Below are 14586 nucleotides of genomic sequence, written 5' to 3'. Positions count from 1 at the left end.
ACGCACTAACTTGTCTCAGAAAAAAATATATCTATGGACCTTAACCTCACTTTCAGGTATAGAGATGTGATTTTTTTTCTGAGACAAGTGCTTGTGACCATCCGATTGCGGTCATCCGATGTTCAGTACTTCAGTACTTTGATTATTATATGTTAGTCCGGCTGGCTTCAAACTATAAATAAACGCAATGTTTGATTGAATGTTGCTTGCTGTCCAGTGGCAAATATTTCAAAACACAAAGTTATACAATGCTCAGAATAAATATATGTTTAATTTCAGGACAGACAAAAAATCATTTTAGTCTAGTATTTAACTATTTATAAGCAAACTGATTATACCCTCCACCCTTTTTTCCCTGAAAAAAAATATGCTATTTTGAAAATATGATTTTTATACAAAAAATGAGCATTTACCCCTATCATTTTTCCAATTTGACAAATTTGAAGGAAATATAAAAGTTATACAAAATTTGAGGTATTAAAGTCGAAGTTAATCATAGCAGGTCTGATTTTTTATTTGACGACTAACTATAGGAAATTTTTTATTTAAAAAATGATCAAGTATCATTAATTGAATTTAAGATCCAAAGGATATGCATATGAAAAAAAAAAGATTCATAAGTTTGTTTGCTCTATTGGGGGTCTTTTTCATCTCAGTGTTTTGGTCTTTAGTCGAACCTCGAATAACGAAATCTTCATTGAAGAGGCGATTTATAAATACGGCGGGAAATATTTGAGCTGGAAATCAAGACGTACGACCAGAAAGGCTAACTCCCAACAGCCCAACGAAAGAAAAATTATATGGAAATGTGTAGTACAAATTATATTCTTTGAACGTTTGTAGGGCGTTCTCTATTTTGAATTGTGAGTAAAATTTATTTTTTCTTTACGAATTATTACCAACTGATTTTGTAACTGTTAAAGTCAAAATTTCATTTTTAGAAACTCTTAATTTATGCAGGGACTTTCTGTACTAGTTAGTATAGACTGTCCCTGATTTATGACACTTTGAATTGACAATATACACTTTAACAAAAATAGCTGTGTTTACCCCATGAAATTTTCTCTGAGTACAGACAAAACTGTGTAATTTTAAAAGTTTTAATGCCTGGCAGCACCTAGATAAAATAATGTTACATCCAATTTATATTCTAAAAAGTTAAAACACTTTATGGATTTTGATGAACATTTTCTTCCCTTGCCACAGAAGATGGTGAAATAAACAAACACCTGAGTTTTCTTTGATACAGTCCACTCATTTACACTATTTAAATCACCTTTGTTGTGAGTAGATTTCTATTGTCCCTCTATTGTCCATATCAATCAATATGATACAATACAAACATTACCTGAGGGGGACCATCTCAGGACATCACATGACTTTGTTTATTTTTACACCACCTATAGCAAGGAAAGAAAATGTTTAGCAAAATCCACAAAAGTTTTTTTCTTTTTAAAACACAAAATGAATACAACTTGTATATATCTAGGTGCTGCCAGGATTTAAAACTATTAAATTTACACAGTTTTGTCTGCATTCAGAGAAAATTTCAGGGTGTAAACACAGCCATTTTTGTGGAAGTGTATAAATGAACCTTAAGGTTCATGTGGACCCTTTCAGGCTTTGGTTAAAATGGCTGCGTTTTTACCTCAAAATTTACTCTTGAGTACAGACAAACCTGTGCATCTGGAAAAGTTTAAGACATAGTATGCCTTAGATACATTGTAGATAAAATTCAAATGCATTTTATGTTTTAGAAAATTAAAGACTTAACTAGATTTTGCTGTGGACTTTTTTCGTCCTTGGAGAAGATGATAAAATTAACATACAGTTGAGTTTCATTTGATATGGTCCACTCAGTGACACAGTTTAAACCTCAAATTATTGTCAGGTATCTTTTGTCCTTCTATGGTCCATTTCAATCAATACAGTTCACTTCAATACGCTTGATTTCAATCGTTATCTTTCCAGTGTTTGGTTTTAGGTGACGTTATTTGACGTCATTTGTGCGTTTGTTGGGCATAAAATCTATTTCAGTACTTTGAGCTAAGGGATGAATGTTCAAATGGGGATAACTTTTTCATGACTACTTTGATAACTGTTTTTAAATGATAAAATTGATATATTTCTTAAGGCCGGGTTGGATTATAAGAATAAGGGTGTTTGAAAAATGTCAAGCAGTCACAATTACTTTATCAGTTCGAATTCAAAGATGCAGGGATCCAGTTAGCCCATAAAACGTTTAAATGATGTGATAGTAAAAATGAGCGTATAGTAAAAGAGTATTTCTGGTAATGGAAATGATATGGATCAAACGTATCATTACCTGTGGGGAAGTTCTCAAACCTCTTTCCAAACTTTGTTTATTTTATGCACCTTTTGTAGAAATGAAAAAAAGTGCACTGCAACATCCAGTTAATTTTTTAATTTTCTAAAACATAAAATGCATTTGAATTTTATTTACCTAGTCAAGAGCATGCTACTTTTAGCCAAAGAGTCCACATGAAGCATAATATCTGCACCATACCCATGTGGTTGGACCATATAATGAGTATATACGCATATGATCCAAATACTCATATGGTCTGGAACATATACATAATACATAATTTCATGATGACATCACAATTAACTGACCAATCAGTCATGTCAGATGACCCCTGTTGTTTAAATTAATTTCATTAATTTGATATCATTTTTCGTATTTATATTCCTATTGGGAATATGAATTTGAGTTTCATTTCCATATCAGCAAGAGTTTATCAGCAGTACCCTGAATATCTGAAAGCGTTTTTTTATATAACTCTAATACCGGTAATATTGACAATAAAGACACTATAATTTTGAGATATGTGTGCATGTCATTTTTACTATGTATATAACATTGTACATTTCAACTTCAGAAATACAATTTAATCAATGGTTTATTGTAATGATCCTTTATGAAGTGCAGAAAAGAATGAAACTGAAATAACACTTTGTATAAATTTTTTGTGCTTAGGTTTTTTCTCGATTTACCTTCATCATAAACGCTCAAAGACCAAAATATAAAAGCCAAGGATGTATGAATACAAGAATACTTAAAGAGCTATATGACCAAATGGGACCTAAAAACATAGTCGAAATCCATCTACATGTGTAAGTCCACTTTGACTGAGGAGTTAGAACCTTCGTTTCCTGATAATTTCTGAAGTAATATTGATGGAAGTATGTTATGAATTAAGTTGGGGATTTCCCAAATCTATCGCTGAGCACTTTTCATACAAAAAGTTATTTATTTGTAAACAAGTTAAGTACATGCATTTGGTATGTATTTGATAACTTTTCATTAAGTCAATTTTAAATAAAAAATGGTAACAAATATACAAGATTATATATATATTATTTTTATAGGGAAATTTTATCATAAATACACAAGAATGGACAAAGCAGAGTTAGGAAAACAGTTTCTAAATCAGTTTCAAAGTACTTTATTCTCCAGTAAAGTAGATGATGGTACTGCGACAGAAAAAGCAGACATATTGAGGAGGACACTGATGGAATTAAAAGTGGCAAACAATGTTAATTTGTAGGTTTTGACTATATATACATGATGACAAATGTAACTGTACAAGCTGTATTTGGCAAAACCTTTCAGAACTTTGGGTCTTCAGTGCTTTTCAACTTCATACTTTTTTTTGCCTTTTTGCCTTTTTTGATTAAGCATCACTGACGAGTATTTTATAGACGAAACACTTGTCAGGCTAACAAAATTTTAATCCTGGTATCTATGATGAGTTTATTGTACAAGGAAAAGCAGGTCATATTCTGAAAATATGTGCATAACATACATTTGTACATTATGGATTTATATTTCCTGACAAACATAATCGACTTGTTGCTTGAAATGTCAATGAATACACAGGATAAAAAGACATTAATATACAATTCCCTACAACAAGTACAAGAGTAACTCATTTGCTGATCTTGCATTATCATCAGTTAATGAATATTAACAATAATAAATTCAGAAATAAAATAAATTAATTTAGTCAATATTTTAAGCTAGCTAGGTAATCCAGTTCACCATGTCAGATATTGCTTTGTATTTATTTCTACCTTGTTCCTAGTTGTTTTATCTCTGAACTTGGGACATGTTTTAATAATCTTTTAATTTTCTTACATATAAAAAAAAAACAAAATTGATATATATATATAGGTTTGAACGTTGTTTTCAATTTAGACTTGTTTATATTTTTTCGTTTGGGCTTGTATTATATTTGCCTTCGGGTTTATATGATCCGTTCATCCTATTTTGACTCCTCAAAATTCAAGAGTCTATCCCAAATTGAGGTAAATTATGTGGCCTTCCAATAACCGTTTTGATTCCTAACATCACTGAAGAGACATTAATTGTCGAAATCCGGATATGGTGTACAAAAAATATTTGCACCTTTGTTTGCGGTATACCATCTTCGCCGCAAGTTTATTGTTTTCTGTTTGGTATTAAATTTAAAGTTAAGATCCATTTATTACACCTTGTGATCCGTTTATTTGGCAATCGCCAATGGCAGTCAGCAGGATTTAAGAACATTTGTTTTTACGACCTGTTAGTCAAATGCGTTTTGTTAAAATATACTTTTTCACTTTTTTGATCTTTTGGAAAATGTTGTTTGTGCTGTATTTAGACCCCTCTAACAAGAAATTTGTTTTTCATGCACACGTATAAAAATTGCGGTTTTTATCCAACGCAATCATAGGTTTGAACGTTGTTTTCAATTTAGACTTGTTTATATATATATATATATATATATGAGGGTTTCTTCCTTACAAATACTTCATATTTCACTGATTCTATGGAATTGAATATTTTTTAGAAGGTCTTGACGACATATCACACTTTTAGTATCTGTAGCGGCATATTTAATGAAATACATTTTACTTTGTGATTGCTATATTTAGAGTATCAGATGAGAGTTGTGGTCTCCTTTTGAAGAAATATGAGGATTCATATGCAGCTATTGTAGACTCCATGGAGGAAAATAATGGTATGAAAGTTTTTATTATTTCTTTTATTCAGTCAGTGAAAAATTTCTTGTTAGTCTCTTTTTTTCTGTTGATTGAAATATGATATACCGGTAATCTACAATAGAACAAGAAAAAGAACAGGTTCACATGACAAAAATGCATGAGTTAATACTGGTTTAAATAGACCTGTGAATACACTTGTAAGCAGTGTCTGAGATAAACATCAGTGATAAAGCAAACAATATTCGAAAATTTATAAAATTTAAAGTTTAAAAAACAATCTTCTAGAATGGTCAAAGTGCTCACACCACATGACACTGATAAGTTCGGAATAAATTCTGCTCAAATGACCATATGTGCCTGACAGCAACTGCATATTTTTCCCACAGCTGATAACTAGGTTCTCAACTTGAGACACCTAAATTGTGATTAAAAGATTTTTAGTTGAAAAGTAAGCTCAAAATTTACTTCATTTGGCCACATTAAGCTGCTAGTTTATTATTTTAAAGGATTTTTGAAGTAGTAATTTATAACTTTAACAAAGAGAGAAGACAATCAAGTTATCAATGAGAGGGGCACTTTTAGATCCCTTTTGGAATGTGTACAATCTGTCTTCATATATTTGTATTGTAGGTTTGAATAATTATGCAGAAGGAGCATTGGCAATATGTAGTCGTTTTAAAAATGGTAAGATTATTATAAATAAGATTCTTCTTACAGCAGAAAAAAATCAGAGAAACAATTATTTATGTTGAACCGCCTTTCTCCTTGTTAATGTTTGTTGGTGGCTTTTATCTTTGCAACAGCTGTGGAATTTGTTAATTCAGTTAAATTCTTAAAGGAAACTGCTTTTATTTCATTGATATTGTTGATTTGACAATGTTGGCATAAAATGACGACATCCTGATACAAATTAAATGCGAACATTTTATATTGATACATTTTATGTAAATACATGTAAATGGTTTTTACATTTTCATAATTTGTAAAGTAATAGTTGATCAACTTGACTTTTTTTAAATTTACACACTGAAATATACCCAAACTAAACCAGCTCTGTTGTTTATCTACAAATGTAAAATAAATATCTGGTTCTTTCAGAAAGTCATAACTGGAAGTCAAGTCTCTCAATGGACAAGATAAAACAGATGGAATGTTACAAAAACATAACAGCAAAGAATAAGGTAATATTTTAGGTTAAGTAAGGTCAGATGGCAGAAGTTTTAAGATTTAAACATTTTCCCGTAGTCATTTACCTACTACATTATTACACTCACTAAAACTTTTAGGTGGCCAAGTGGAAAAGTGGTTCATCTGCTGTATCACTAGCCTGTCGACACTAAGGTTCTGAGTTTGAACCCGGCACATGGCAGATGTATTCAACTCCAATCTTAATTGAAGAGGATTGCCAGTTTTTCTACCAAAGATTGGTTCTCTTCAGGGACTCTGGCTTCACCCACCAATTAAAACTGGCTGCCACAGTATAGCCAATAGTGCATAAAGTTGCATTAAACACCAAAAATTAACCAATTACTAATACATATCATGTGATTGTTTTATATTACTGATTGTTCAGTTGGTGTATGGAGAGGTCAGAGAATTTGGTCTACCTACATGAAAGTCACAAAAGGAGAGATATAGCTATAGGTGTCATATTTTTTATTTCTCTCATTCTGTATGCATTTATACTGGTTCTGACAAGTTTGATGAATTTTGATTAACCACCTGTCATGATTAAGAGAAATAGATTCTACCACTTAAACCTGTTTATTACAAATTGATCCCCTTCGATAATTAAAATTAATTTTTTTTTAGTTATCTTGAATTGATGAATATTGTAATCAACGGGCAGGGGTGTTAGAATCTATGTCTATGAAATATTTGTAAAATCTTTTTGTAAAAGTTGTGTTAATAAATTAAAAAAAAATTGGACTCTTTTTTGCATGTGCATCAGTAAATCTCATTTTCATGGATATGATATTACCCAGACTTCTCTGACATGGTCCATTGACTTAAGAATTTTTGTATTAATGATTAGTTAAAATTATTGTATTCAATTTGTACATCTCAATCCATCAAGGCATGGGATTTTTCACCCCTGACAAACATGCTCCTCTTTTTCCTTCTTAAGCATCCAGCTGCCGAGTGAAAGTTATCTTTATCAATACTTTCTCTATTCAGATGGTTATAGAAGAAGTATAGTCATTTAACTTGATCAGCACACACACTTGAATATTTTGTCATAGCTTTAACACAACTCAGACATGTTTAACATTAAATATCACCAGAAGTATAGCTACTAAATGTCCACTTTATTTTGCAAAAATTTGTCACTCATAGCTTTATAGTTGCATTATATCTTGTTTTTAGCTCACCTGGCCCGAAGGGCCAAGTGAGCTTTTCTCATCACTTGGCGTCCGGCGTCGTCCGGCGTCAGCGTTAACTTCTTCTAGAGAACCACTGAATGGAATGGAACCAAACATGGCATGAATGTTCCTTATGAGGTGCTGACCAAGTGTTGTTACTTTGTAACCGATCCATCATTCAAGATGGCCGCCAGCGGGGGACTTAGTTTAACATAGGACCCTATGGGAAATACATACAAATGTCTTCTTTTAGAGAACCAATGAATGGAATGAAACCAAAAATGGTATGAATGTTCCTTATGAGGTGCTGACCAAGTGTTGTTACTTTGAAGCCGATCCATAATCCAAGATGGCCGCCATCGGGGGACTTAGTTTAACATGGGACCCTATGGGAAATACATACAAATGTCTTCTTTTAGAGAACCACTGAATGGAATGAAACCAAACATGGCAAGAATGTTCCTTATGAGGTGCTGATCAAGTGTTGTTACTATGAAGCCGATCCATAATCCAAGATGGCCGCCTGCAGGGGACTTAGTTTAACATGGGACCCTATGAGAAATACATACAAATGCCTTCTTTTAGAGAACCACTGAATGGAATGAAACCAAACATGCCATGAATGTTCCTTATGAGGTGCTGACCGAGTGTTGTTATTTTGAAGCCTATCCATAATCCAAGATGGCCGCCAGCGGGGGACTTAGTTTAGCATGGGACCCTATGGGAAATACATACAAATGTCTTCTTTTAGAGAACCACTGAATGGAATGAAACCAAACATGGCAAGAATGTTCCTTATGAGGTGCTGATCAAGTGTTGTTACTATGAAGCCGATCCATAATCCAAGATGGCCGCCTGCAGGGGACTTAGTTTAACATGGGACCCTATGAGAAATACATACAAATGCCTTCTTTTAGAGAACCACTGAATGGAATGAAACCAAACATGCCATGAATGTTCCTTATGAGGTGCTGACCGAGTGTTGTTATTTTGAAGCCTATCCATAATCCAAGATGGCCGCCAGCGGGGGACTTAGTTTAACATGGGACCCTATGGGAAATACATACAAACGTCTTCTTTTAGAGAACCACTGAATGGAATGAAACCAAACATGGCAAGAATGTTCCTTATGAGGTGCTGACCAAGTGTTGTTACTTTGAAGCTGATCCATCATCCAAGGTGGCAGCCAGCGGGGGACTTGGTTTAACATAGGACTCTATGGGAAATACATACAAATGTCTTCTTTTAGAGAACCACTGAATAAAATAAATTCAAACATGGCATGAGTGTTTCTTATGAGGTGCTGACCGAGTGTTGTTACTTTGAAGCCGATTCATAATTCAAGATGGCCGCCTGCAGGAGACTTAGTTTAACATGGGACCCTATGAGAAATACATACAAATGTCTTCTTTTAGAGAACCAATGAATGGAATGAAACCAAACATGGCATGAATGTTCTTATGAGGTGCTGACTGAGTGTTGTTATTTTGAAGCCGATCCATAATCCAAGATGGCCGCCAGCGGGGGACTTAGTTTAACATGGGACCCTATGGGAAATACATACAAACGTCTTCTTTTAGAGAACCACTGAATGGAATGAAACCAAACATGGCAAGAATGTTCCTTATGAGGTGCTGACCAAGTGTTGTTACTTTGAAGCTGATTCATCATCCAAGGTGGCAGCCAGCGGGGGACTTGGTTTAACATAGGACTCTATGGGAAATACATACAAATGTCTTCTTTTAGAGAACCACTGAATAAAATAAATTCAAACATGGCATGAGTGTTTCTTATGAGGTGCTGACCGAGTGTTGTTACTTTGAAGCCGATTCATAATTCAAGATGGCCGCCTGCAGGAGACTTAGTTTAACATGGGACCCTATGGGAAATACATACAAACGTCTTCTTTTAGAGAACCACTGAATGGAATGAAACCAAACATGGCAAGAATGTTGCTTATGAGGTGCTGACCAAGTGTTGTTACTTTGAAGCTGATCCATCATCCAAGATGGCAGCCAGCCGGGGACTTAGTTTAACATAGGACCCTATGGGAAATACATACAAATGTCTTCTTTTAGAGAACCACTAAATGCAATGAAACCAAACATGGCATGAATGTTCCTTATGAGGTGCTGACCAAGTGTTGTTACTATGAAGCCGATCCATAATCTAAGATGGCCACCAGCGAAGGACTTAGTTTAACATAGGACCCTACGAGAAATACGTACAAATGTTTTCTTTTAGAGAACCATTGAATGGAATGAAACCAAACATGGCATGCATGTTCCTTACATGATTTCCAAAACCAAAGTAGAATCAGGTGAGCGACACAGGCTCTTGAGAGCCTCTAGTTTATACCTCCACCGCAGAGGAGGGCATTAAGTGTTACCCTTGTCCGTCTGTCCGTATGTGTGTACGTCCTGAAATTGGTTTCCATTCTCTAATTTTAGTTTGCCTCAACCAAATGTTATGAAACTTATACACAATGCATATTACCACAAAACAAGTTTGAATTTGGATGGCGTCACTTTTACCGTTCTTGAGTTATGTCCCTTTATAAGGTTATATGCAAGCGGGGCATCATGTGTGTCCCATGGACACATTCTCCATTTATTTTAATTGTTTTTCAGAAAATATCAGATGAACTTGTTCCTCCACAAATGTTAAACAAAATACTGTCATCTGAATCCAAGGAGGATCCAATACAGGGAACCAGTAATCCAACATTTGTAACAGGGTTTTCAAAAACCGATCAGCAGAATTCAAATCGAGGACCACAATTCAGTCAGAAAATTGAGAGCAGTAATACTGGACAGAAGAATGGATGGAATTTTCACAATAGAAAACCATTATTTTCTGGAGTTCAGCAGTCATCTTCCTCTGATGTCATTCAGCAAAGTAAGTTTATATTGTTTATCTCTATCTCTGTGATAATAAGTGAATTGATGTCAGACATTTTTATTGAAGTACAAAATGTATCAACTTTTCTGCACTGGTTGCTGTGAGTTGAATCCTCAAACAATTTGATTGAAATTTCCACTTTAACCAGGATAGCTTGTTCCAATGTTCTATGCATTGCTATCTTCTCTTCCCTTTAGTTTTTACCTTACATTAGTACTAACGATGAGCAACATGATGGGTGCCACATAAGAAGCAGGGTCTGTTTACTCTTCCAGAGCACCTAATTCCTCACAAAGGGCATTTTCTGTGACATCACAATTGCATTTTAAGTTTTGTATTACCTCAATTTTAAAACAGATATAAACAAAAATCAAAAGTCAAAATTTTGTTTAAAATTAGGGAAAAAAAGACCCTTATCAATCTTGTCCTTATATTTAAAAAAAAAATAACATTCCAAAAAAAATTTTGAAGAAATAAATGAGTAATTTGATTAAGCCCATTACATTATATTCAAATGTTTCAGTGCTAATTTGAATTCTATTTCCTAAAACTAGTAATTATATTCTTGTATATTACACAGATTCTGCCAGACCAAGTTATAGTGGGAGTTATCAGAGAAAAAATGAGGTAAAATACATTTTATAAGTTATAAGGTGTCCTGCATTTTTATTATACCCCGCTTTAAAAAAGGTGGGGGTATGCTGTTTTACCCCTGTCTGTCCTTCTGTCAGTCCATCCGTCAGTCCGTCCATCCCATGAATATTTTCGTCGCATTTTTCTCAGTAACTACTTGACAAGGATTTCTGAAATTTGGTTTCAGGGTTTATATAAGTAAGTTACACTGTGTGATGCGTTTTCAGATTCATCACTCAACAGCTTCCTGTTTACCGAACACTTGTATTATTTTACACATGATAGCCAAGTTGAAAATTTTCGTCACATTTTTCTCAGGAACTACTTGACAAGAATTTCTGAAATTTGATTTCAGGGTTTTTATAAGTAAGTTACACCCTGTGATGCGTTTTCAGATTCATCACTCAAAAACTTCCTGTTTACCGAAATATTTCAGTGGGGGTATCATCAGTGTTACTTCTTGTAACTACATTTATAATGGTCCATCTCAGATTTAATATTAGAAAATATTTATCTAATCCAATGTCATTGCTTTACATCAATCTATAATCATAGTTTAAACATTGGTTATTTTAATGTTCACATCAAACACTCTTTTCAATAATCTTACTTGGTAAGGATGATGTATGGAAAATTATGATTTCCTTATTTTATCATTCTGTAAAATCCTACCACTAGAGGCAACCAAATGTAGTACTTTCTTTTCCTTAAAAGAAATTTACCATTTTTCCCTTTCCATCCATCTGTTGATCCCAAAGTTTGTCACTGCAAAATCTTTTATTGTTTATAAAGGAATGGTTAGAAACTTGACAGAATAACACATGGTCTTAGCTGTAGGATTTTTTGTTTACTACAAGTCACAGCCGTGAAGGATATAATTCATTCACCTCCCCCAACTGTTTCCAAAAAGTTTCTATACTCATTAGGATTGTTTATTGCACTTGAAACTATATAGGATATTTACTACATTGGGCTTTTGTTAGTAATTGCATAGTTCAATAAAATGCTTTGTTATTAAAAAATCATATTCCCCATCCAACTAGAGTATAGAACAAAATGGAGCTGTTTTGTAACATATAATTTTTCATTTTAGTATTTTGAGTGGAATGGTTCAGATATTTTTGTATAATCCAACTCAAAGAACAGGGGGGTTTATTGCATTCATCTTGTCAGCTCCTAAAGATATTTCTGTCACATTTTTCTCAAGAACTACTTAACAGAATGACTTCATCTTTAGTCAACAGCTTGACCATGATGAGTTGTAATGTGTGACCACTTTACAGATGTGTCATGCACCTACTTCTTCTTTGCCTATATTTTGATTTTGTTCAATGTGCTTAAGGAATTTATTTTTGGTCACACATTTCTCCAGCACCACTAAACAGAATGACTTCATATTTGGCCAACAGCTTGGTATTAATGAGTTGTAATGTTTGGGTGCTTTTCAGATCTGTAAGACACCCACTTCCTGTTAAACGATTCATATGTGTGTGGTGGTATGCCGAGAATGACAACATGTGCATTCTTGTATAAAGTTGATGTTCATAGTTGCTTAGACAATAGAAAGGAGGAGACATTTTTGTGGTAAAAAGAAAATAAAATTTTCAAATGATCTTTCAACTGATACTGCAAAGATGAAACCTTTGAAATTTTTCTTAATCTATATTATTTACTTTTTCTATTGATAGAACTTTTCGAGTGGAATAAAACGTCCACTGAACAATGAAGATCAAGAAGATGAAGACAATACAAGAGATAATCCTGTAGGAGGAGGGTTCAATGTGTTTAAAACTGCCAAGGAACAATTGGTAAATAATATACTAAATACACTATACATACTTTTCTATGTGTTCAAACCTCTTCAAAAGGAGCAAAAAATCACAGTATAGGTATATTCAGCATCATTGATCACAAATGACCACAAATAATTGATTCAGATTCTATGTCAAATTTTGAGGCAGAATTACTATTTATTCATGAGATATTTCATTTATGTGAAAAAAAATTAATTCTATTTTATGGTTAAAACCTTTTGTTTAAAATACAAAAAAAATCTGATAAATTCAAAAACTTAAAACTTTACATTATAAGGGGAGCTACTCTAATAATTTATTGTTGTAATAGAATTATACATTTTGTTAAACAGCAAGAACCTTGTTATTTTATTAGCCCCTGATAGCAAGGGGCTTATTGTTTTCTGGTCTCTGTGTCTGTCCACTAGTCCTTTAATTTTTCAGTTCGTTTTTCATTTGTTTGTCAGTCCCCTATAGGTTAAAGTTTTGATTTAGCGTCAATTTAGATTTTTCACCCAGATGTGGCAATTCAATGATAGTGAGAGCTGGGCATGGTGTCCTATGGACATTTTCGTGTTTAAATTCTGAGATATGTATGACATAATTTGATTCAGTTTAAATTTGAATTTGGCATGAATTTTGTTGTTTTTCAGTCATTCATCAAAATTATTTTGGTACAAAACATCTTTCATGTTGCTAGTTCAGTGTAAACGTTAAAGAGACACTCACCCAAACACACAAAAAACCAAAAGACATCTAGAAGTCAATATACTGTCTTCTTGAAATAAAGCAGTGTATTTACCATTTCTCAATCTCTAAATTTCCCAAAGTCTAGAAAAGTTGTGAATAGAACAGAAACTAACAACAGTAAATGACAAAAAAACATTAAGATATAACTAAAGAAGGCCACAGTTGAGATGCCTTTTCATACTCACTAGCAATTTGATTTTTCTTATCAGATTTATATTTGTTTTTTTGTATTTGCATAGTTTTTTGTCGAGCCTGCAACTTTTGTCGCAGAAAGCTCGACATAGGGATAGCGATCCGGCGGCGGCGGCAGCGGCGGCGTTAGCTAACTTCTTAAAAGCTTTATATTTTAGAAGGTGGAAGGTCTGGATGCTTCATACTTTGTATATGGATGCCTCATGTTACGAAGTTTCCGTCAGTCACATGTCCAATGTCCTTGACCTCATTTTCATGGTTCAGTGACTACTTAAAAAAAAAGTTAACATTTTTTGTAATGTTAGATTCTCTCTTATTATAAGTAATAAGATAACTATATTTGGTATGTGCGTACCTTGCAAGGTCCTCATGCCCGTCAGATAGTTTTCACTTGACCTCGACCTCATTTCATGGATCAGTGAACAAGGTTAAGTTTTGGTGGTCAAGTCCATATCTCAGATACTATAAGCAATAGGTCTAGTATATTCGGTGTATGGAAGGACTGTAAGGTGTACATGTCCAACTGGCAGGTGTCATCTGACCTTGACCTCATTTTCATGGTTCAGTGGTTATAGTTAAGTTTTTGTGTTTTGGTCTGTTTTTCTTATACTGTATGCCATAGGCCTACTATATTTGGTGTATGGAATGATTGTAAGGTGTACATGTCTAGCGGGCAGGTGTCATCTGACCTTGACCTCATTTTCATTGTTCAGTGGTCAAAGTTAAGTTTTTGAGTTTTGGTCTTTTTTTCTAATACTATGTGCAATAGTTCAACTATATTTGGTATGTGCGTACCTTGCAAGGTCCTCATGCCCGTCAGACAGTTTTCACTTGACCTCTACCTCATTTCATGGATCAGTGAACAAGGTTAAGTTTTGGTGGTCAAGTCCATATCTCAGATACTATAAGCAATAGGTCTAGTATATTCGGTTATGGAAGGACTG

The 14586-nt window shown here is 33.7% G+C and overlaps 1 protein-coding gene across 3 annotated transcripts in view; it reads left to right on the top strand.

The window, feature by feature from the left end:
• The first annotated feature begins 694 nt into the window (after nucleotides 1-694).
• The window catches only part of LOC127708665 (fidgetin-like protein 1), a 29626-nt gene continuing 15734 nt past the window's right edge, over nucleotides 695-14586 (top strand). Inside the window, exons 1-8 of one of the 3 annotated variants that reach the window (XM_052213748.1) lie at nucleotides 695-863; nucleotides 3394-3568; nucleotides 4942-5027; nucleotides 5641-5694; nucleotides 6109-6191; nucleotides 10004-10271; nucleotides 10855-10901; nucleotides 12596-12715. In XM_052213748.1, coding sequence (XP_052069708.1) covers nucleotides 3420-3568; nucleotides 4942-5027; nucleotides 5641-5694; nucleotides 6109-6191; nucleotides 10004-10271; nucleotides 10855-10901; nucleotides 12596-12715 — 807 coding nt within the window. In that variant the 5' untranslated portion in view covers nucleotides 695-863; nucleotides 3394-3419. The remainder of the gene's footprint in view (nucleotides 864-3393; nucleotides 3569-4941; nucleotides 5028-5640; nucleotides 5695-6108; nucleotides 6192-10003; nucleotides 10272-10854; nucleotides 10902-12595; nucleotides 12716-14586) is intronic. The other 2 variants (XR_007985349.1, XM_052213747.1) reach the window with 2 other exon arrangements.

The sequence above is a fragment of the Mytilus californianus genome, unplaced genomic scaffold (assembly GCF_021869535.1).
Source record: "Mytilus californianus isolate M0D057914Y unplaced genomic scaffold, xbMytCali1.0.p SCAF_7, whole genome shotgun sequence".
NCBI lineage: Eukaryota > Metazoa > Mollusca > Bivalvia > Mytilida > Mytilidae > Mytilus > Mytilus californianus.
The sequence above is the reverse complement of the archived record's forward strand: the minus strand, read 5'-3'. Positions and strand labels throughout refer to the sequence as shown.